The sequence below is a fragment of the Stegodyphus dumicola genome, chromosome 9, assembly GCF_044657685.1.
Source record: "Stegodyphus dumicola isolate Sdum_Otavi_A_Nest chromosome 9, ASM4465768v1".
Lineage (NCBI taxonomy): Eukaryota > Metazoa > Arthropoda > Arachnida > Araneae > Eresidae > Stegodyphus > Stegodyphus dumicola.
In genome coordinates, this window is record NC_140776.1 from 157,454,696 (window position 1) to 157,479,970 (window position 25,275).

Sequence of the window (25,275 nt, forward strand, 5' to 3'; positions counted from 1 at the left end):
TTTTAAATGTTGTTTTGATTTGAATGGTACAAAAGGTTAGATACTGTGGTACAACAATGAAGATAAGAATTCATATTCTGGGAATTAAGCTATCAAAAGTAATTTTGCATCCAAAGAAATTCTCAATAGATTAAAGTAGCTTGCTATATTTATACCAATAATTATTTAGGTATATAGAAATGCTTGATATTTTCCAATGCCTTTTGTAAAATGATTTGTATTTATTGTTTTTCCAAATTTTAAAAGTCCTAATGGCTTAAATTCAAGGACAGCTATTTTTTATTACTTCTCCCAATTTTCCAATTTTAAAATTCTCCTATGGCTTACATTCTTCGTAGTATAGTAGTTTGGAAACCTCCCAAAAGCTCCACAAAAATTGGACAGTTTATTGTTTAAGACACAAATACTGATGAAATAATGTTGGCAATCACATAATCCAGACAATTCTCACTGAATAAAGAAACAAAAGTACACCATAATGCCATGTGCAGAAGATTTAATGGTATAAAAGAGATTCTGTTTAAAATAACAGATTTAGTTACCTACATATTTAAAGAGCAGCGCTTTGAAATAAAGATTCATGTTCGAAACTTTTAATTTGCAGCTGATATACCATACTGGTGTGATAGATATTACCAGTATTGCAAACTTTTATTTCTATATCCAATGAAACACATTATCGGTTTATAGCTCCTAGAATTTTAAAATAAATCTCAAAAACCATCAAAAAGCTGTACTTAAATAAGACTCTCAAGTAACCAAAATAATTAATTACTTCAGGAAATTAATTGGCTGTATCATTTTGTTGTTATGATATCAATCAGAAATATCTATCACACCAAATGGTATATCAGCTGCAAATTAAAAGTTTGGAAAATGAATCTTAATTTAAAAACGTTGCACCTTAAATCTGTTGGTAACTAAATCAGTTATTTTAAAGAGAATTTCTTTTATACCATTAAGTAATTTCCAATGCTTCTTCTTCTTCTTTTTTTTCCATAAAAAGTATTCTTCAAACAGTTTTATGCTGAAATCTTGGATCCTTAGATACTGTTTTGAAAGATGCTTAGATCTTATGGAAAAATAACAGAAATAAAAATGTCAGTTAAGTATGTTTGGTGGAAAAAACATATCTCATAACTGATAATACTTAAGAAATAATAAATTAATGTAAAAGATTAACATTCTGATAATACAAAATTAATTTTCCAGGGATGTTTTTAATTTAGAGGAACACTTTTCAGTGTGGATTTATAATATTTAGCATCATAATGACTGTTTTTTTCCTCCCACCTTCCATTAGGAACCAGCACTAAAGTCATATTCTAGTTTATAGAATATGGATTGAGTGCTGATTGTTAATAATGTCAAACAGAATATGACATGTAGTTTCGAAGTTATGAACCATAAGGTTAAAAAATTATATGCCCTGTAAAGTAAACAGAACAAAGACATAAGTTAGGAATTAAAATTGACATAATGTATATAATTATCAACAGGATATATTTTGAAGATTTTGACAACCCATATCTTCTCCAAACATTAAATATGTCAAAACCCACAAAATTCCTTTTCCTAATAATTACATGTATTACAACTCTCACTATTTTTATCTTTGTTCCAAAATTTAACATCATATTTTCAGAACTTCTTCCATAATTGTTGTTGGCTGTTATTTTGGTTTAAAGAAAAAAGAAAAGGAAAAAAAAATAATACATCTAAAAATAAAATCACTTAAAAAAAGGATTTTCTCTACTTTCAGTAGTAATCAAGATCCTTGATAACCAACAAGGTGACACAATACCAACTAGTTTATAGAGACCTTTATAGAGACACAACCCTTTGGAAACACTGATCCAAGTGCTCTCTATCATAATAATTTATGTACATATTGAAAATAGTGGAAAGATTCCCTGAGCCAAGGCACCTCCTTTAGAAAACCAAAAAAGCTTTGCATTATTAAAAAATCTGTCCCATGACTTAATTTCTAATTGAATTGACTGACTGACTGATTATCTAATTGATTTTGAATGTCTTTTTAATGTTTACTTATCTCAACTGTATGTTCAATGAGCAATATAAATTAAATCTGTTCATAAATCTTAAAAACCTTTCTACAACAATTAAATAAAATTTCTGATAAACGAAGGTAATAAACTTCAACTAAACAACATACACTGACTCCCAATAAGTATTTGGACACCAGTGATAGAAAAGAAAAACTAACTTTATTCAAAATCAATAGTTGGTAGAGCCTCCACGAGAGGTAATTACAGCGTGGACCATCCAGGGCATACTTTCCACAAGTTTTTGTATGACAGCTAGTGGTATTTTCTTCCACTCAGCTTGGAGAACACATAGAAGTTCCTTCACCGATTTTGCATGGGTAGTGCACTCCTGAATTCGGCGATACAACTTGTCCCAGAGGATCTCGATAAGGTTCAGGTCTGGACTCTGGGCAGGCCAGTCCATTCGATGAACTCCATTGGCACCATACCAATCCTTGGTTAATGCCGAAACATGACAACTGGCACTGTCGTCCTGAAAGTAACAGGGGTCCAACCCATAAAACTGCCACAACGTAAGAAGCACATTGTCATCCAAAATAGTGCAGTAGGCATCGGAGTTGAGCTTTGCATGAATGGGGACCAAGAGTCCCAACCCATACCAGGAGAAACACTCCCAGATTATAATTCCACCTCCGCCGAACTTGACTGTTGGCACAATGCATTCTGGCAGGAGACGTTCTCCAGGTAGAAGCCAGACCCAGACTCTGCCATCCGAACGGTAAAGGGTAAACCTTGATTCGTCACTCCAAAGAAATCATTTCCACTGATCTACGGTCCAATTTTGATGTGATACCCGATAATTATACCTTTCTCGAAATCAGAGAGCTCCGAACTGCGAGGTATCTTGCATGCGACTAAAGCTGATGCTGTTTCCTACACGATATATACCGGCGGAGTCCGTGATGTACCTTAGGACTGCAGATATCGTCATTTGCATAGGTGTCCAAATACTTATTGGTAGTCAGTGTAGTAACTTTGGAAAAATTACATCACCTTCAATATTTTTACCCCTAATTTTTTAAATTAAGTACCTGTGCATGGATGCTTTTGATCAATTTTGAATTTATCGCTTAGTTTTTTAACTCAAAAAATTAAATAAAATGCAAACAAGTATCTTTACTTAAAATTTATCAGTACTTTAATTATGAGGAATTTATGAATACACATTTCAAGCAAGAAACTTAGAAAGAATACAGTGAAGCAAACAGAAACATGACACGGGAATATAAAATTAAAATTTTATTAACTTAAATGTTTAGTCCATAATGGTGATATACCAATTAGTAAATTATGCTTTGGTGAGCATGTAATGGGCTGTAAAGTTGTAAGTTCAGCTTTATAACCACTTTCTTCTGCATATAAAGCACGATCAGTATCTATTAAACCCATACATAATTCACCTAGAAAGATAATGAAAGCACACATAAAAATTGAATAACACAATAAAAATTCCCACTTTGTTAAATTATGTACTGTGCAAGTTAAAAAACTCATATGAAAGTTAATACTATTATATAAAACAAATTTGTTTAGATTCCATCTCATTCTGCTGTATTGAAATTTACCTGACAATTTACCTTTTGAGGAATTTACCTGACAATGATAAAGAACAATATAAACAATCTGAAAGATCTCTTGAAATAACTGATCAAGCAGCATGCTTGGCAAAGATGAAATACAAGCAAAGCTGCATTTTAATTATGAGAATTTATGTACACCAAAAAGCTACACATAGTACAAAAAATATTTATAATTAAAGATTAGAGGATATTGAGCATTAATTCTATCACAAGCTAAATCATACATCAGCTATGGAAAAAGATATAAATATTACAAACATTAATTAAACTTCTTGAAAAAAGAGATATGTAGATGAAAATAGAAGTAAATTACATCCAGAAATCAGTAAGGACAAAAAAGTGCAGCTCTATAAAATGTATATGTAATTTTTTATCAATGACTTCATAAAATTATGAATTCAAACTACTAAAACAGTATTCAAGTTTCTCAATATAATATTGAGTAAAATTAGAAACTGTTATGAGAAAAAAATATTTTTATATAAGTCACTCAAAATTATTTAACTACAATTATTTTCTAGAAGTTTCAAGATGATATTCGTTTTTAGGCATAATAATTTTATGCCAGATAATATTTTACATACATGAAATCAGGTAATTCTTTTTCAGTAAAAGGTAAATTAAAAAATAATTATAATAATTTCTAGAGTCATTAGGTTATATCGGTATAGGAACATGAAAAATGTGCAATGCCTTCACTACGATTTTAACTCTGGACCTACTGAATGCGCATCAAATGTGGTTCCAGTTACACCACAAAGGCATGCAGAAAGGATTGGATTGGATTATTCAATTATGGCAAAGCACACGAGGGCTATCTGCCTAAAGGGAGAGATGCTTTTGTGGAGGACTTTCTAAGGGAAACTGGCTCGTATACACGTTATACATGGGGAAAACCACGAAAACGCCCATGCAGCCAGCTGGTTCGTGGAATTCGAACCTCGGACTGAACTACTAGTGTTCAGCGTCTTTACCGCTCGGCCGCTGGTGGGCGCATGCAGAAAGGAGGGAGAAAGAATGTTACATACTCTCCCTTTTAAAAGGCGTCTGGGGATTAAGTTACCCAAATGCCCAAGTCCTGGTGCTGATAAATTATTGTCCACCATCTTTTAGTTCAGGCACCACTGTAGAGTGTTTTAGAATTTTTTTATATCAGGAAACTGACAAAATTCACAATGTCCTTTCTGGGATTTGAACTCTGAACTTCCTGAATATGTATCTAGTGTGCTTCCAATTACATTATGAAAAGGAGGGAGAATTTATCTGATAAATTTTGCCATATTTCTCATAAGCAGAGCATCTTACATAGAAGTTTATCAAAACTTGAAAATTTTCTTTCACTACTGGCAATTTGAGGACACAACTTGCAAATTGCAACAGGATGGGATGAAGCTGTATTCATAACTTTTTTAAATTAACAATTCAATAAATTAAATTTTTTACAATTCTTCATTTTTTCATTAAAAAATGTTATGCTTGTAGTTCTTATTTATGCTTGTTATTCACATCAGACACAGGATGAAATCATAAAAACTTTCATGTAGATATTATGATTTGAAACTCAATCAAACTATCAGTGTCCATCAATCTACCACACACCAGTTGGTGGACCTTAAGTTTCAGAATTATTGAAACTACCATGTTTTCAAAATTAGATATTTCTATTTAAAAAAACTACATCATTTATATCATTTGAAAGACTAAATGTTAAATAACAAGTTGTTCCTTTTAAATTATTTGAATCCACAGAAATTAATTTTTAGCCAGTACAAGCAGAAAATTTGAGGATATCTCATTTTAACCTTTTCTATATCCATTTTAATTGAGAGATCAAAATATCTATTGTACACTTCATTTTTCATTGTAAAACTTGTTTTCTGAAACATTAATTCATTCATCGATTGATTCCTGGCAATCTTTTATTAATCTCTCATTTCTTTTTCTCTTCAAACTATGTTGACGTAGCAATCATTGCATTTAAATTTTAATATGGATCAAAACTATATTTAAAATTATTTCCTCTTATCAATTGTTTAATAAAAAAAAAAAAAAACTGGAAGGTTTCAGATTTTAAATTATGTCGAAATGGGCTTTTTTTTTAATTTTGTGTGTTACCTTTATTTATTAAATATCATGTTCTTTGCACTTAAACCAAAAAATCAGTTCAACAGCAATGTCGCAAAACAATTTTAAAATGAGCATATCTTTAGAATTTTCGATACACAGTTGTGCGCGCTGGACATAAAAAGGTTTTTTTCCCACCGGTAGAGTATTGCCATTGCTTGCTTTTAAATCATTAAATTTTTTAATCAAAAATTCATTAAAGTTTTACACAATATGAAATCGATAATAAAACAAATTCTGAATTTCAAATTTGGGCTTCCAGATGCCCATATTCGCAGTACGATTATGTCATTGAAAATTGGATAGCTCTACGTACCGTTACTTTATCACAATGCGAGAAACATACACACATTTATGCAGATTCTTCATTATTTAATTTCTTCAAATATAATACAGAGCGATAGTATTTAGAGGCAATGATTTGAAAAGTAATACGTCTTTTATAGGGTTCTGACACAAAATCACAAAATGAAAACAATAGTCCTTCAGGGACAAAGTCCCTCTGGACTAACAAACATGATCTCTATATCATCATACTATACTATAATGTTACATATATACATATATATGTATTCTTAATACTATTTCTAATTTTTCACTAATAACACAGACCTAAAAATTAAATTTTCTCACAGGTATTCCTGATTTTGAAAACTCATGCTAGCTACTAAACAATGAGTCCTGCTTCACTGGTTATAAAACTAATAAGGCTTCTCTGTACTGGTAATTTTTCCAAGGTTTGGTTCTCTACAAACAAGCTGAAGTTTTCCCATGAGTAACATGAATGTGAGCAAGTTTCCCTTATTAGTCCTCTTCAAAGAGATCTTGCTTAAGGCAGCTACTGCTCAGCCTTTGGTATAATCAGTTGAGCAGCCCTTAATGTGAACACATTCCCTTTCTGTGTCTAGACTTTTATTATAGAATAATTTATTTTAGCTTAAGTAGAACTTTACAAGCAAGCAAACTCTAATTCAAATATATCCAACAGGTCAATCCTAAAGCAATTTTTGGCCGTGAGCACTGTTATTACTTTTAAAAGAGGGATTATTGTGATTTAAATTTCAGCATTTTTAAAGATAAAAATAAATAAACTATTCGAGAAAAGCATTACCTTGTTCAGCAGTAGGTGTATTAACTTCAGTGCGATCTGCAAAATGTGCCAAAAGTGTGTAATCCTACATGAAAAAAATTATAATAGTAATTAATCAACTGCAAATTAATAATTGAATTAATATTGAATATAACAAAACTGAATTGGCCACTCTATGAGATAAGGGGGGAAATAACTCGTAAAACTTCAAAATGTTTAAAAAAATATAAGCAAGAAAGAGCATAAAAATTTGCAAAATACTTGAATCTATCTTTAAGTATTTTACAAATTTTTATGCTATCAACTCAGAATTATAGAATATTATTGAATAATTTGGTTATAAGTTTGCACATTTGAGAAACATAATGTATAATATTTGCATTCTGTAAAAATCAATTTTACCTTTATTTTAATTATAACATTTTGTACATGATTCCTCCACAATGCTCAAATAACCAAAAATGTAACTATTAAAACCTCAATTATTTATGCTAATAATCCCATGGGTAATAAATCCACTCCATATACATATACCCAGAAAACAAAGATAATGCAAAAATAGATCTGTAAAAATATTTTTACGTAAAAGTGATTAAAAAAGGAATTTTTACAAATTAACAATGTACAGCACATTTATAAAACATTATTTAATTAAAATAATGATAAAATTTGCATAGAATTTTAATTTTTCTCCTCAAAATACATTACCCCTTTGAAAATCTTGTTCTCAATCTTTCACATATAGAAAATACTGCTAAAAACTGATAACATTTAATTAGAATTCTGTTCACCCATACAAACTTGAGTTATTTACAGATCTCAGGGTTCTACTAATATCACTTTACTGTTTACCTTCATCTTCATTCTGCTCTACCCAATCTTCTACCAGCTTTTGAGTCACTGTATAGCTATGTTTAGCTGGATTATCTCGTTGCCTTTATCATCTATCCAAATCTCGTTGCCTTTATCATTCTTGAGTTTCTTTATCCACACTTTAATAGTTTCTATTAAATTCTTATATTTTTATGCCTTTAAATACCAGAAATAGTTTCTTCATTGGCACAATTTCACCACTTTTTAATATCAGTTTCAATTTTTATAACGTCAGGAATTGCTAATCTTAGCTGCATCTTTAAATCTTAATAAACTACATTAGAAATAACAAGTTCCTTTCAAAAAATCAAAAATTTTCCTGCCTTTCAAATACTAATTTGAGATTTTTTTATGCAGAATGACAGGGACAGGGAAAAGTGGACAACAATAATATATGTATAATCTACAAAAAATGACAATAATATATGCATAGGACAAAAGGATGACAATAATAAATGCAGGTAGAATGACAACTCTTGTGACAGGACAACTTTCACCCTAAGGTTTTTACCAATCGGAATCAAGTGCCATCCTGCCAACGTATTTATCTACAATGTTTCGACCCCACAGCCCAGGGGCAGACGAGACAGTACCAGTATGGTCCCTGCCGGGCCATACACCGTCCCAAGAAAACTCAGGCACAGCCTATGAAGACTGTTTGTATACCCTCGTGGTTGAGACTGTCTAAGTACAGATCCTAGCCAGTACTTCCCAGGAATTCTCCTGAGTCAACCCCTGAAGGGACAGCTAGGATGACAATAATATATGCATAATCCACAAAACAAATAACCATACCAAGTCCCCAGTTTTACATGGAGATTAATGGCAGCTGGCAGATTATGTGTCCTGTTTCAAATCATGAATTTGTGTTGTTATCTAACCCCCTTCTCACATTTATTGATAGTACCAATCTACCCCTGCAATGCATCCTAAACAATGTTCTCAGTAGTGAAATGGCTAAATGAGCAATGGATTCAGTTATTACTGACCGATACTTAATGACAAATTGTCCAGTCATTAGGAAAAAAATGAAAATGTCAATATAACTTCCTTAACTTTTATTAGGACTCAGTTAATATGGTTTGATTTGGTTTATTAGATTACGGCAAAGCACTCGAGGGCTATCTGCCTAAAGGGAGAGATGCCTTTGTGGCAGACTTTTTAAGGGAAACTGGCTCATATACACGTTACACATGGGAAAAACCACGAAAACACCCATGCAGCCAGCCCGTTCACGGAATTCGAACCTCGGAATGAACTACCGGTGTTCAGCGACGTTACCGCTCGGCTGCTGGTGGGCCTCAGTTAATATGACTGAGCAAAAAATTATCAGGCATATGCCTATATAATATGAAGTAATACCAGCTTCTATATATATTATGATAATAATCAGAGTCTGCATCAATATGCAATGCATAATAAAAGATGCTTACTTATTTCAAAAAACACCGATAAAGCATTTGGTAAGAATCTGATAATCCCAATAAAATAAGTATAAAGCAGTTTCATCACCAGAGCGATTAGTCATTATATATCTTATCAATGAATAAAAAACCCTACTTGAGTTTACCCTCACTACAAGCCTTAACGAAACGTGCTTCTTTACTCAGTTAACTTCTGTGCATTTTTATTAGAGTGTCTAATAAAAAAGAATAATTTAGTTGGAATATAGTATTATTTAATTTTCAATTTAAGGTAGATAATCAAAAATACTTCCCAACTGTTTGAAATCTTTCAAAATAATATCAAATAATGAAAATTAACTTATGAATTTAGTATTTGATCTAAACTAGCTTTAGTTTGCAATCACGCTTATTTCAACTTACTAGCGATGTAACCATGGATTAATTTTTAAAATTAGAAGTATCAGAATGATATTGAAGGCCATTTCTCCACCATAAGAAATGGTTGAGAAATATAAATAAATAAATAAACAACAACTGAAATTAAATAAAATACAAAATTATAATTTAAAAAAATTAAAAACACACTGCTGGCCATTAAAATTGCAATACCAGAAAGGGATGATCTGACGAATGTCAAAATCACATGAAAGGAAGAAGAGGTTGGGATATGCAAATGATTAGTATTTCAGCTCATTTAGACGATGCAGGAGGGAGAAATGACATCTGAAGCACTACATAAAAGAAAAGTTGTGTAGTGGATTTCTCATTCGGAAAGCGCTCTGTAAGATTGTAGTTTGATCAAAATATCGTGTTATGCCTCGAATAAAAAGAAGAAATGCTTATAGCAAGTGTCGGAATTCGATACAGCCAGTATCGTTGCCTGTCGAGAGTGTGGATTATCAGTTTTTGATATCGCCAGTCACACTGGTCGACAGCCAAACACAGTTGTGCGAATATGGAATCAATGGGTTGCTGAGGGTCATACTGAATGGCATGCAGGATGTTTATGTGATTTCTTTTGTTTTTCTTCCTTTAGTTTTGAACTTTAAGTGTGGCAACAAGATAATTGATTGATAGAATTGTGTTTGTGACAGCCATGTAGAATGGCTTGCTTATTTTGTATCAATTATTTCGCATCGCTGACATCTTATTTATAATTAGTGTAATGAAATAAAAGTGAAGGAATACAGTCCATGTGTTAAGTGATTATTGTTTGTGAAACCTATTAAGTAAAGATCAATTTTGAATTGGTCAAAAGTCTAGTCGGAATGCTAGTGAAGATAGTGACTGTTCTAAGCGCATTGTAACAAAGCAAATATGCATATGGTTGGTGAAAAATTACTCCACTTTGTGAGGTAAGTGGATTTTGAACATTTATATTCTACTAAAAATTCGTTTATAACTAATTTTAAGAACAATTTCTGTTTTTGAATTGATGAATTATGAGTGAACTTATAACTTTTAAAACAAAAAGAGCTGTTTTACACAGGAGTGCTACTAATTATGTAAAGAAAATTGAAACTATTTTAACTGCAGATGAAATTAATGTAATAGAACTAGAGGAATGTGTCGAATTATTGAAACAAAAAGAAACTGAGTTAAGGAAGCTTGATTCTGAAATCAAAAGTTTAATTACAGGTACTAAAGAATTAGAAAACGAAATAGATAATGTTCAGGAGTACAGAGATAAAATTTATTTGTGGAAATTTAAAGGTGAAAAAATATTAAAAAATCAAAATAGTAAAAATAATTCTAATAGTGTAATTTCAGAACAGGTTCTTGACAATATTAAATTACATAAGTTAACATTACCGACTTTTGGTGGTAATATTACAGAATGGATAGCTTTTAAAGATCTTTTCAGTGCTTGTGTAAGAAATAATACAAATTTATCGAATGCTCAAAAATTGCAGTATTTGAAGGCTTCGTTGAAAGGTGAAGCATATCGCATTATTCAAACCATTCAGATTTTGGATTGTAATTTTGAAATAGCATGGAATCTGTTAGATGAAAGATATTCAAATAAGAGAGAACAAATTTTTGCATATATTAAAACGTTTTCTAAGCTTACCAACTATTCAAAATGAATCAGCATTTGCTATTTATTTGCTAAATTTAGTTGACAATATTAATGAAGTAATTTGTTCTTTAAAAGTATTGAATCAAACCATTGATAATTTTGGTGACACTTTACTGACTTATTTAATTTTGCAAAAATTAGACCCTTCTACAAAATTATGGTGGGAATGTCAGTTAAAATCTAATGAGATTCCAAAACTTACGACTTTAATTGAATTCCTAAAAAACTATGCAAGAACACTTCAAAATAGCAAATCAACAAGTAATAAGGTACCTAAATCTGTGTTTCAAAATAAGAATAATGTTTTGGTTGCTACTTTGGATTGTGGTTATTGTAAAGAAGATCCTAGTTTAGCCAAATGTTCGAAATTTCTAAATTTATTGGTTCAGCAAAGAATAGAATTTGTAAAATCTAATCGTGACTGTTTTAATTGTTTATATAATATGCACTTGCTCAAAAAATGCAAGAGTTTAAATACATGTCAACATTGCTTTAAGAAGCATCACAGTATTTTGCACATTGTAAATAATTCAAAAAATAAAACTCAGTTAAACAGTATATCTCCGCCTATGCAATCTATCCCTAAAAGAGATGAGTTAACGAGTCCTAAGGATGTTTCAGCCACAGTTTGTGCCTCTCATTATGATTCAAATGCAAAAAGTAATCAAACCAGTCACATTTTATTGTGTACTGCTTTAACAAAAGTTCAAAATTCTGAACAACAATTTGTGAAGTGTAGATGCTTATGTGACACTGGATCTCAGAGATCATTTATTTCAAGAGATTGTGTGAAGAAATTAGGATTACGAATGAAAGATAATTCCATTTCTGTATCATGTCTAGGAGAATTTAATACTATAAGTAATGGGGAAGTCGATTCAATATTCACTTCTCATTTTAAAAGTGATATTCGTGTATCAACATCAGCATTTGTACTGGACAAGGTGACAGATAACATTCCCTATGTATCTTTGCCATCAATCATCTTCGATAACTTCAGTGATTTACAATTAGCTGATCCATTATTTTACAAATCACAACCAGTTGACATTTTATTTGGAGTAAATGTATTTCTGCATTTAATGACGGGAGAAATTGTCAAACGTGGTCCTGATCTACCATTTGCGCTAAATTCGAGGTTGGGATGGATAATTTCAGGTACTACAAATTTTGAGCCAGTATATGTAAATCATTTAAATACAAGCACACATGAGTTAGTAAATTCTTTCTGAGAGTTAGAAAAGTTTCCAAATGTACAACCTTTAACAAATGAAGAAAACTTTGTGAAGAACATTTTAAAAACTCGCATTTTAGGGACACATCAGGTCGTTATTCAGTTGCATTACCATTCAAACACAATAGAGATATTCTAGGTGACTCCCGTGAAATGGTGCACAGAAGATTTCAATATTGAGAAGAGGCTGTTATCTATGAAAGAAATTTACAACCAGTATATTCAGTTTATGAAAGATTTTCACTAGAACACGTAGAATTAGTGCCAGACACAGAATATGAATTACATAATAAACACTATTATATCCCACATCACTTCGTGTTGAAGGACTCTAGCTTTACAACAAAATTGAGAGTTGTTTTCGATGCAAGTGCTAAAAAAACCACAAATGTTTCTTTAAATGATACTGCACAAATAAGTGAAATTTATTAACATGTTGAAGTAGGAATGCACAATAATAAAAAAGACAGTTTTACCTTATAAGATAAGCCTGTGCTGCAAAATTTTTTACTTAATGGATAACTGAGCAAATGAGTGTTTTGAACACCACCATAACAGCAAGGACAGCACACAAATGATGCTTTGTTCTTTATACACTGCTGAATGACAAGGTCAGTGGCAACTCCACAAGCATGCAAAGATACTCCCATATCGAATGATCCTTTGAAATAATCTAAATTGCACTATAAATATGACAAAATATTTTGAAATTTCAATTAATTACCAAGATACAAGTGTCAAATAAGTTTATAAAAGTAATCAATATGTAATATTTTGAAATTTGAATAAAATATCAAGATACAAATGCTAATTCAGATTATGTAAATAATCAATATGTAATCACTCATAAATCTATTTAACTAAGACAACATAAATTTAAACAAAATAAATATGTGTACTAGTTTTTTTAAACAACATGCACTAGGACCGCAAAGTAAATTAGCTTGTTTTAACAAGCTAATTTTTTTAATGTAACTAGAAAATAACTTGCATTATTATTTGGTGCTTATATATTACCCCATTGACTGTGATATTATCCTGTCCACCGTCCTCTTGAAGCTGTTGCCAAGTAGCATGATTAGTAGCATGATGTGACAACACATCCGTAACATTTGTGCTTTTGTTCAGTATAACCCTGACTGATTCTCAATATGCCATGCTTTGTTTTCTTGAACAAGAACATAAATTAAATGTTATTGCTGTATTTTTTCCTTGCATTTAAAAAAAAAAAAAAATTGATTGAAATTTGATATCTGCCTTCTACAGAGCAGCAAGTGGTGGACATTTTTATAAAGTTATGGGATTCTACCATCAAAAACATGTGTATTAATGGACGCTATTATAGTCAGCTGAATATGGCCAGCAAAAAAGTCAAAGACTGAAGCAACTACCTGCAGGACGTTTGTATACACAGTGTTTCCGGCAAAATTCAGATGGCTGAACAAAATAGTAAAAAATCGATGAAAGCATTTGTACAAAGTGCAAAAATGAAGAGGGTCATATAACGAATATTAATTCTTTGGCCTATAACCACGAGTCTGACTCGTGGTAAAGAATTTGTGTCATATACAAAAGCCACGAGTCTGACTCATGGTAAAGAATTCGTGTCATAAACAAAAGCCACGAGTCTGACTCGTGGTGGTGAGGAATTTGTGCATAAAATGCTGTGTATTATTATTAGAACAAGAGATTGGAGTTATTCTACATCGATTATTTTCCCTTTGATTGTAATGTCAGTTTCAGTTGTTTCTGACAAAACTGGATGATCTGTTACTTTAGTTCCCAGTAAAGCTTCGTCACACATTTCAAATATAATTTCATATAAAGAATTAAAAATCTCTTATACCCATCATGCCAAACTCTTATACCCATCACACCCATCATGCAATTATTTTTGTCAACTAATCAATTGATTATAATTACACCCTAGACGTCTTAAAATTACTATTTGTACTTAAACATTGTGTTTATTTTTTCACAATTCCTTTCATTACACTGAAATATATATGTCATGTAAAGTATACATTTTGCGCCAGTTCAAGTACATGGCTGAAAAGTTGAATGGCATGGCACATGACCAACTTTCTTGTTTACTATAGCTTGCGCAACTCGCAGATATCGTGTAGGGCAAGGGGTTAATAGAGGCATAAATTCCTTCAGGATTCTGCAGGCACAACTTTGGCAAGATTTCTACCAACTTTCATAGTCGACAGAATAACCCACGAGTACTTTTTTTTTTAATTTTAAATTCTAAAAAATAAAAATACATTGAAAAGAAATGTAAAAAATAGATTTTGATTGCAACTAAATCTAAAATTAAGATCCTCCTACAAGCTTATTTTCACTCCGCCTACTTGCAAATACCATCCTCAAGCACTAAAAAAACAGAAGTTATATATAACCAGTCTCACGGAATCAACAAATGAATACAGTTGAAATAATTTCTTATAAAAAAACATATTTAAGTTAATTACAAATGCTAGTTCTATGTTACTTAAAAAGCACACAAGATAAAGTGCTTAAAAAAACACACCAAGCATAGAGATAAAGCATAGAAATATCCTCCTCTAATTTTGATGAGCAATTCATATTAAAATTTTTTTGGCACATAATTTAAACATCTTCATAATTATTTCATTCTGGCCATCTGTATTCCTTTCATGTCTTCAAAATTACAGGACAAGATATCAAATCAAGACACAAAATTAATGAAATTTTATCTATTTCCTATGGTATTCTTTAAAGAAATAAAGCAATTAAAACTAAAAATAATTACCTGAAAAAAGGCTATATTTTTCAAATTTAACGCTTCAGCTCTTGATTTTGCTCGCTGCATTGATGATTCTTTATTTTCAATCAAAATGACCTGAAAATTTAGAATTGAATTACAAAGTTCAATAGCTGTATAAAAAATGAATATTTGTATGCAAAATTTACTGGAAGGAATAATTAACCTCAAGCTGTAGTCACTAAAGTAAATTAAAATGCTGGATATCCATAATTATTGAGTACATTTCAAAATTATACAACTCTACCCCCCTCCTCCCAAAAAACTAGAAGAGATCGATACAAAGTGATTTTACTCATAGCAATGTCATCACAAAAATTAAATTTTGATGTAAAGTCCATTGTTTCTCTTAATACAAAGTAATATTTAACTCCATGACTTTGAGAATTTACGGAATTACAGAATTAATATGAGCTGTGATATGCCACAAGGCTTTGATAAGCATGATCTTTAACATAATCTCAATGTAAAAAACCTAATGGAATTATGCCTAGAGACAGCAAGGAGGCACAGGATAAGACTACTGTGACCAATCTATCTGTCATGAAAATTATATTTTAAGCAATTATGTACACACATTGACCAATGGGGAGACATGTAATTTTGTTGAAAAACAATGTTGTCATATCTTTTGGTATGTGTATAATGAAATTTTGCAAGATATCCAAATATATGTTTTTATGCTGTTTATGCAGAAGCATTTTTTGATTGAGCACACCATTCATTAAATTTCAAAGAAATAAGCTCCTGTTTAATTAAATTGATGTTGTGATGATCCACATAATGTGATACATGAAATTGTAAATTAAAGCTAACAGCAGTGAGAAAGTTTCTGTTGTTTCCAACTCAATTCAACAAATCCACAAAAATCTATATCACACATTGTAATCTTCTAGGGTCTTTTGTAATGGACAATTCTCTATGATACACTATGAAGGAATTTCTTTGGACTTAGATGAAAACAGTCACGCATACGGTCAGATGTCTCACTGTTCAGGCTAGGCATACAGGCTTCTTCACGACTTAACATGCTGCACACTTCTTTAAACTATGTCATCAACTGCTTAATGATTTTTTTATAGAGGATTAGAATCACATTCTACACTGTACGATCTTTTAACTTTAATAACAGACTTTACTTTTATATGCCATAAGACACATATAGCTCTCTGCAGTACGGATCCCATGACTACTGACTGCAATTGTCACATACAATTCTCATTATGTTGAATATAGTGCCAAGTATAAATTTCTTGACCCCGCACCAAAAAAAAAAAAAAAAAAAAAAAAAAAACATTTACAAGGTATAGTAAGACTTGAGTTTTAAAAAAAAAAAAAGTGCTTATTTGCACTGTAGCGGTTGCAAATAATATGACATAAGTTACATTCATTGACTCAAAATCATAGTTCTTTCTCGTAATAATTCTGAAAGATTCATAACTTTTTTGAAGTTTGAACATTAGGATACTCTTATTGGAAGATGACAATGATACAAACTGCAAAAATTAATGAAAAATCATCAAACTAATTTGATACTTTTTGATTATTTCCAGTCACATTTTTCTACTAACAAAAAAGACTCCTCATCAATATTTGTTTTTATTTGCATTTCATGTTATTAGTAAATAGGATTTGATCAACTTCTATAATTGTCTTTCCTGTTCATTTAAATGGAAACATTACCATGTAGATATAGTAATCAGTTGTTATTTTCTACTGATATACTGAGTTCTCTTTTGCAGTATTTGAAAGATACCATTTCAAAATGCCAACTCTGAAGGAATCATAATGATGTTGCAAAGGATATTTTACTACCCTCAAACCAATTTTTAACATACAAAAAAAAAAAAAAAAAAAAAAAAAAAAAAAAGGAGTTCTGATGTTTTTTTGAAAAGCACTACCATGTGGCTATTTCAGAAAAATTCTTTCAAGTTATACTTATTTTCGTCACATTATCAAAAAACAGAAAAACAGATAAAAAAAAAGTAGATGAAAATTAGATGGTTCACAAATGCAATTATTAAACGATGACAAATCTGTATCCATGAATATTCCTTGGATTATGAAAAGACAGCAGCACATAGTGTCACCAAATTTTGAACACTCATAATTTTCCACATAAACATGTGCTCCTCAAAACCTAAATTTTAAATTTCGAATGTTTTTCATTTATTTTATATTCTGTGTGAATTTAATGAATTTTTTGTTAATAATCTCAGTGATTTAAAAGCAATATGTTACCACTCGATAAAACATACGACATTTATATTTCAAATTTAATTAAAAGACTTCAATTTAAGCACCATTCAGCAAAGAGTGAGATATTTGTCTTTTGAATTTAATCAACAAACTGGGTAATAAGAAATGTGTTGCCACAGCCAGAAATAAAATATTTTTATCTTCCATGTCCCAATGTTTCATATTCAGCAAAGTGTAAAATATTTCATTGTTTATCAAATTTTATCTGTCTATTATATATTGACATACTAAAAGCAATAAATGCAGTTCTTCTATATTAATGTCACTTACTAGTTAGATCCATGAAATTACACTAACTAGACTCCTTGTGAGATCATTACAAGTCTTTCTTTAAAGTAACTATTTTAAATAGCTGACTGCACGAAGGGAATGGTTATAAGTAAAAACAACTGAATCCATAGGAAAAAAACACAGTACACACACACACACACACAAAAAAAAAAAAAAAAGCATATTGCCAAAAATATAATCAAGAAAATATGACCAAAATGTACAGTATACACCACATGCTAACATACTGAATAAAAACAAAGAAAATAAAATTAACTTACTTAACATATTAGAGGCAGAGAGATGAAACAAATTGAAACTCACAAAAAGAATACACTGCTGATCAAAAGAATCTGACGTATAAAAAGGTTTTTGTGCTAAACTTTAACACATATATGAAGCAGTAAACATAACAGGATTCAATAATTAAGAATCAGTACTTGAATAATAATAAAAAAATTAAGTATAGATAATGGCTTTGAGATGCTATTTAAAAGTAGGCATTTTCCTTAATTTATATGGATGATTTTATTCCATAGCTGTTATTCATATTTCATCAGGATTTTTCAGAAAATGATCAATAAGCATTCAGTGATGTCATGATATCAATAATATAAACAATTTGTCTACCTTTCTGAACTCATCCATTAGTATTTTATTGAGCTCAAACTGAAGTGGATTGAAAAAATTAATAAAAGCAAATCATTTTCAGAATTTTCTTCGCAGACATGTAATTCTTGCACACACGTAAATTTCTTACATCCTTTTGTGTTTTGAAAATTCCTTTCAACTACTGTTTAATTCATATATGTTTATCATTACAAGACCACTCAGCCTATGTTCTAATTAAAAATCAAATACGCTTTACATATCTTTTAACTTAATACTGCAGCATTATTCAAATAATTATGCATGTTTATTTATGAAATAAATTTGTATTATCTGTTTGTTTGTTTATTAAGTACATAAAAACACATGGGGGTATTTGCCTAATCAAAGGGATGCTTTTGTGGATGATTTCCCAAGGAAAACTTTCTTATAGTCATGTTACACATGCAGAATACTATCAAAATGCAGCCCACCCATTCATCAGGACTCAAATCCAGACAAACATACCAGTATCCAGCTTTATTAAACATTCGGGAGTGACAGACAGTTTACTAATTGATTTTTAACCCATTCATTTACACATAATAATTCATTAATTTTTTAAGGGAACTATTTGTAGCAGAAATATCTAAGCATATTACTGCCCTCGTAAAGATTAGTCTAACATGGATGAAACCTTCTTCATGTTAGATTACAATACTTTGGTTCAGCATAAATCGTAAATTACTTTTGCAGAGAAACACTACCATCATTTAAGGAGAAGGAACTAACTATAAATTATGAGGGGAGAATGGCTTTATAAAAGCACAGCTTTATATCTATGTTGCAAGTCTCATTTACAAAAAATATCTATCTTCTTTCCTAAAAGCTTTTGTAACTTTGAAACATTTAAATGGAATAATAGCATTTAAAATACACATTTAATAAAATTTTCAGTTTAAAAAGATATATGCTCTTATCAGATAGTACCTTTTGACTACACATAAATATATCTGTAAAAATTAAACAATTTTGTATATTAAAAAAAGTTCAAAAAACTTACCTTACAACTTGGTAGATAATAAGCCAAAAGCAATCCAACATGCCCCTATAAATAGAAAATGCACTTTTTAATGTAATTTTTAAAAGCACTAATAATATAATTTTTGAAGAGGAAGAATTATATATATGTAATGATTTAGAGGGTATGATGACAGAATTTTGTACAGAAGACACAAATTCACTTTTTAATCGCAGCTGAGAAAACTTCAAAGATGATAACTGTTTTGAACTGACAGTGGTAGCACAGGTGTAACTTAGACATGATTACTGCATAGATGGAATGATGGACTTGCAGATAAACATGACCAAATTCAAAATTATTTTATTATCAGATAAAGCGATTCTGCAGACACAATGTACACTTCACACACGATTATGGGCGCAATAGGCAGTCCATAATTTTGTATATGCAGTTATATTTTAGAACAATGGAAGAATGCAGTAAGTCATTTAGAAAGTGAGTTGAGGTGGCAAAAAATGAGTACAATGCGTTGAAGCATTATAGCTCAGAAATTCTATATTTGAGTTTTGGATAGCAACTGGGAAAGAGTTTTCATGATGTCGAATACAGCAGGCATCAATGTAGATGTGAAAGGGGTTATACATTATTCACAGGAATATAAATATAACTACATTATAAATTAAATAATGACTATATTATACACAACAATAATTAAATCAAATACTAAATCACAATTAGAGTACACACAACTTTGACTATATTACATAGTAAACATGATATGATAAATTTAGAGATCGACTAAATTCATATCACATAGGAATGTTGGGATATACTAATAGATACAGTACTATACCATAGTACTTAATAAAAGTTTCTAGATACATTATGTAACAAAAGAAGAGGTACTAGGTTATGCAAATAGAGAATTTAAAAAATTAATGGTATCTAGAATTTTTTTCTTACATATTTCATTGAAAGGAAATATAGTAGAAGGAAATATTACTGCAAGCTTTCCCAATTAAATGATAAAAAAACCTTTTTTTTTTTTTTTTTTCAATCATATTTTAAAATCTCCAGTATAAACTCAAATGCTTTCTTTTAAATTTTAAAACATGGACCTTAAACCCCTTACTGAATGACTGCTGCATATGTATCATCAAATGAGAATCTACTCAAAAAAAAGTTTTAATAAATAAATAAGAGGGAGAGAGGAAGTAGAAGAAGAAATGCAGAAGTGGCAAAGGCAACTTAAGCCTAAAAGATGGATAGGTACTTTTAAGCAATAGACTTTGTTTCTGAATAACAGATGAAGTCCTTTGTCTACAGCATTACAAATTAATTTCACTTTTGCTTATTCCCTCCAATTTTCCCCCTCTCTGCCATTATCAGAATTACAAATGAAAGGCTAATCAACTTTTTGCAGTTGGAAGAGGAGTTGCACTACTGTAATTATGGAGATGAAGACTGAGGAGAATTCTGTCACCAGAACTAATTTATAGAAAATCATCAAAAACAATGGTTTTGAATTGTTACACAATTCTTTTTATATTACTAAGGTTTAATAAATTTACATGGGTGGATAAAAAATCACTGGACTAGCTCTGTTGCCAAAAAATACATTACTTACCTCAATTTGAATATCATACCCTTGTTAGGCTGCTATCACACATCCATTTGTTTCAAATGAACAACTAACTGTTTGGAACAATTTTTGTGCTTTGTCACAACAGCCAATCACCACACACCGCTTTGGGGTTAACACAGGGGAACTGGTTTTCCATTACAAATAAGCTGATAGCTGATTGGTTGAAAATGAACAACTTGCAATTTTTTTCGAAAGGAAGGAAAAAATCGCGCATCTTTCTTTCAATAGTAAACCAGGCAGAAAAATTGTCCGAAACAGTTGTTTATGTGAAACAAATGTATGTGTGATGTGGGCCTTAAAGTCACCTCAAAGTAACATATGTCCCACCATTCTTATCAATGCTGTAATGTGTCCTTAAAGTTACTTTGTATAAGAGTCCATAATCTTTTGTTATTTGAGCTGGACTTTGGCAAAAATGGCAACATTTCAATTGCATCATATCAACAAGAGTAAAATCTAGTGTGCAGAGCAGGTGCAAAAGTGATAACATAGGACTGGTAAGAAACTCACTAACTAAGAGCGCTTAATGACAATGTGCACTGTCACTGCAGAGAATAAAATATGCATGCTGCATGTTCGAAATATGAGATTTCACTCATACAACACAACAACATAAGCAATCCTGTTGATCATCACCCAATGTTCCATATACAAATTTCCAAAACCTTTTCGTATTTTTTGGAGCTGATGCTCATGAAAGGTCTTTGAGATAACTCATCATCTGCAAGCAACACTCTTCCACCTTTGAAGCACTTGTGCAACTTGCATAAAATTGATTATTGGTACATGCTGAATAATTATATCAACAAGAGTAAAATCTGTTGTTACGAGAATGGAACTGCGGTGAACAGCCACACCTGAACCTTTTAACTAACAAACAACTGGAGCCATGTAAGTGATGCAATGTCTGTTTACCACATACTAGTAACTAGAACTACAAAAAAAAAAAAAAAAAAAAAAAAACACTTCTCAGTAATACAGTTTGACAGTTTATTTCCAGAATTTCTGAGATAAAGCAGTGCACCCATTACTTGAAAATTCCCACTGTTTCACTAGATGGCATATTAAAATGGTACAATACTTAGGGTGGTAATGAGGTGATAAAGGTGACCTAGATATGATTGGAAATGCAATAATCACATTTTGTATTTTAATCAACACTTTTGGTAGCCATCAATCAATCTAGTCTTCCCAAAATGTACAGTTAAAACATTTAACACTTTTTGAGTTCAGATTTAAAAGATTGAAATGACTAAAATGTCAGAAATAGAGAAACAGCATTAAAAAATGCAGTTATATTTTTTGTTTAAGCATATGTTTAACATATTTAATGAAGAGGAAAATTAAATTTAATATTCATTTAATACTCGGGATGCATTTAACAGATGGAAAATTGCATTCTCTTCAAAGGGGAATTAAAAAAACAAAATAATGGTACTTTTTGGTTATCCTACTGCCCATTCAATTTCAATATATGAGAGAATGCAAATATTTTCAGCAAATTTTTGTTTACTTACAGCAACAGCCAACCAATGCATGTATAACATATGAGCAAAATCACACCAGAAGAGTATATATGGAGTATATCTATAGCTAAACAATTTCCACTCATTCTAAAAATGCAAATATCTGCCATGTAGATTTATGTTTTGCTTCATAAAATTTATTGTTTCTTAGCAAATGCTCCATTTTATTTTATTGATGAAAAGAACATGACCTATGAGATGCAAAATTAACCAAGTAAACACTTTTTCACACCAGTTCAACTGCTGCCATTTTTTAAGAGTGCAGGTAATTAGTGCAGGTACCATAATAATTTAGGAAATAGAAAACATTTGTGTTAAACAGGGGTTCCATACTGAATACTGAGTATAATACTTAAATGAAGAAAGGGGAACTTTTGTGCACATTTCAGTAACAGCAGTTCTTTGTTTTCATTCAATGGAAGGGGAAAAAGGAGAAAACTTGTTGTTATCAGTGTAAAGAACACAATACTGTACTAGGTATTGATTAATGGTTTAAAATATATTACATTTAAAAGTCATTATTAACATTCCATTCTCATAAAGTAAATATTTTATAGATCTGCAACTTACTCCACCTGCACAAAATTCAACGATAGTTTGAGTTGGCAGAGCCACTTTCAGAACAGCAGTAACTATGCTTTCAATTTGTTGGCACTTTCTTGACACTCGTTTTTCTGGTAGATCACCTAAAGAGAAAGGCAGTATTCGATATTACTCAACACATGTGTAAAATTAAAATGTAATAGTATGTAAAATACGAGGCACGTCCAGAAAGTAAGTTCCGTTTCAATTTATCTCCGCTGCAGCTCTGCGATCGCAGTTCCGCACATGCGCAGTAGACGCTCTGTATCAAGGAGAAGAAACGCACGCCATTTGGAGATTGCCGTCAGTCACGTACGCTTTGTTGTGCTTGTTTACAATGTCGGTGTTGATTGAAAATCCTGCCGCTTGTGAAATCAGATCTGTGATTCGTTTTCTGAATGCGAGGAAAGTGACACCTAGTGAAATTTATCGGCAAATTTGCGATGTTTACGGACCAAAAGCGATGAGTGATTCAATGGTGAGAAGATGGGTCCGAAAGTTCAATGACGGACGCAGTGATGTGCACGATGAAGAACAAAATGGGCGTCCATCTTTGGTTACAGAAGAACTGGTTCACATGATTGATGACAAGATCCATGAAAACCGAAGGTTTACAATTAGTGCTCTCGCTATGGAATTTCCCCAAATTTCACGATCACTAATACATGAAATTGTTACCAAAAAACTGAAATTTCGTAAACTTTGCTCACGTTGGGTACCAAAGATTCTTACTGAGCAACATAAAACAAAATGGATGGGTAGTGCACTTCAGTTTTTGACCCGTTATGCTGAAAGCGGCAAAGAATTTCTGACACAGATAGTCACAGGAGATGAAACTTGGGTTTCTTACGACACCCCTGAAAGTAAGCGGCAATCAATGGAATGGAGGCACTCTTCATCCCCAGCAAAGGTTAAGCCGAAGCAAATCTTGACACCTCAAAAAATGATGTGCACAGTGTTCTGGGACTGGAAAGGCATCTTACTTTGATTTCTTACCGCGTGGTCAAACAATCAGAGCAGATGCTTATTGCGAGACACTTTGGAAATCGCGCCGCGCAATACAGAATAAGCGCCGAGAATTACTGTCAAAAGGTGTTGTTTTTCTTCACGACAACACACGACCACACACTGCAAATGTGACGAAAAACCTCCTACAGGGATTTGGCTGGGACGTGTTTGACCATTCTCCGTACAGCCCTGACCTTGCTCCTAGCGACTTTCATCTGTTCTTACATCTTAAGTCTTTCCTTGGCAGTCAACACTTCAACAATGATGACGAGCTGAAAGAAACTGTTTCCAACTGGTTGAAGACACAAGCGGCAAATTTCTATGAAAAAGGTATACAAAAACTTGTGCCACACTATGACAAATGCCTGCAATATTTCGGCAGTTATGTGGAAAATTAGTTTAAGAGTTGTTGAATTTTGTGCAATAAATAACTTTTCTGTAGCTGTACACAATCTACTTTTATTACCAAACGGAACTTACTTTCTGGACGTACATTGTATAAAAGTCTATTTCAACACAACCAATTTGCTTCATTCTTCATATAATTATTATCATTACATAGGAAGTTAATATAAGTCATACAAAATACATCATTGATCTGCATTTTAAAAAGATAACTAAAAAAAATGAAATCTGCCTGGATTAAACATAAATAAATAGAACACAAATGCTTTCTTTATTACACTTAAGCACTTTTCATAAACCAAATGCCAAATAAAGATCCCAAGGAATAAGTGATTAAATATTAATATAACAATAATTTTATTTTTTAGAAATGATCAAACATTTCAAATTTAAGTAACTATAAGAAACTATAAAATTAAGTATCTATAAGATTTTCATGTAACTATAAAAGAAGAAATGCAAGTCCTACCATTAGCAGGATGAAGTTCAGCTGGTAAACTATCCCATTCCAACTTTGTGCAGTAGTTGCTGCTATATTTAGGATTAATGGTAGCTTGCTGTAATAAAAAAATATAAAGAGAATCATAAATAATGTGCTTGAAAAAATTATATTATCAGTAATATGAAAAGGGACAAAAAGGCAAAACTGATACAGAATACAAATTAAAAAGTTATAAACATTCAATAAAATGACTGGTACTATCATTTCCAGAAACCATTCAAA

At 31.3% G+C, this 25,275-nt stretch overlaps 1 protein-coding gene across 2 annotated transcripts in view; it reads right to left on the reverse strand.

Moving 5' to 3' along the window:
- Positions 1-3,293: 3,293 nt before the first annotated feature.
- The window catches only part of LOC118184660 (glutathione S-transferase C-terminal domain-containing protein homolog), a 51,054-nt gene continuing 29,072 nt past the window's right edge, over positions 3,294-25,275 (reverse strand). The window contains exons 8-14 of one of the 2 annotated variants that reach the window (XM_035354360.2): positions 25,021-25,108; positions 23,127-23,242; positions 19,425-19,469; positions 15,233-15,322; positions 12,933-13,139; positions 6,885-6,948; positions 3,294-3,469 (exon numbers count right to left, since the gene is read on the reverse strand). In XM_035354360.2, coding sequence (XP_035210251.2) covers positions 3,312-3,469; positions 6,885-6,948; positions 12,933-13,139; positions 15,233-15,322; positions 19,425-19,469; positions 23,127-23,242; positions 25,021-25,108 — 768 coding nt within the window. In that variant the 3' untranslated portion in view covers positions 3,294-3,311. Of the gene's footprint in view, positions 3,470-6,884; positions 6,949-12,932; positions 13,140-15,232; positions 15,323-19,424; positions 19,470-23,126; positions 23,243-25,020; positions 25,109-25,275 lie in introns of those variants that run through there. The other variant, XR_004757472.2, reaches the window with a different exon arrangement.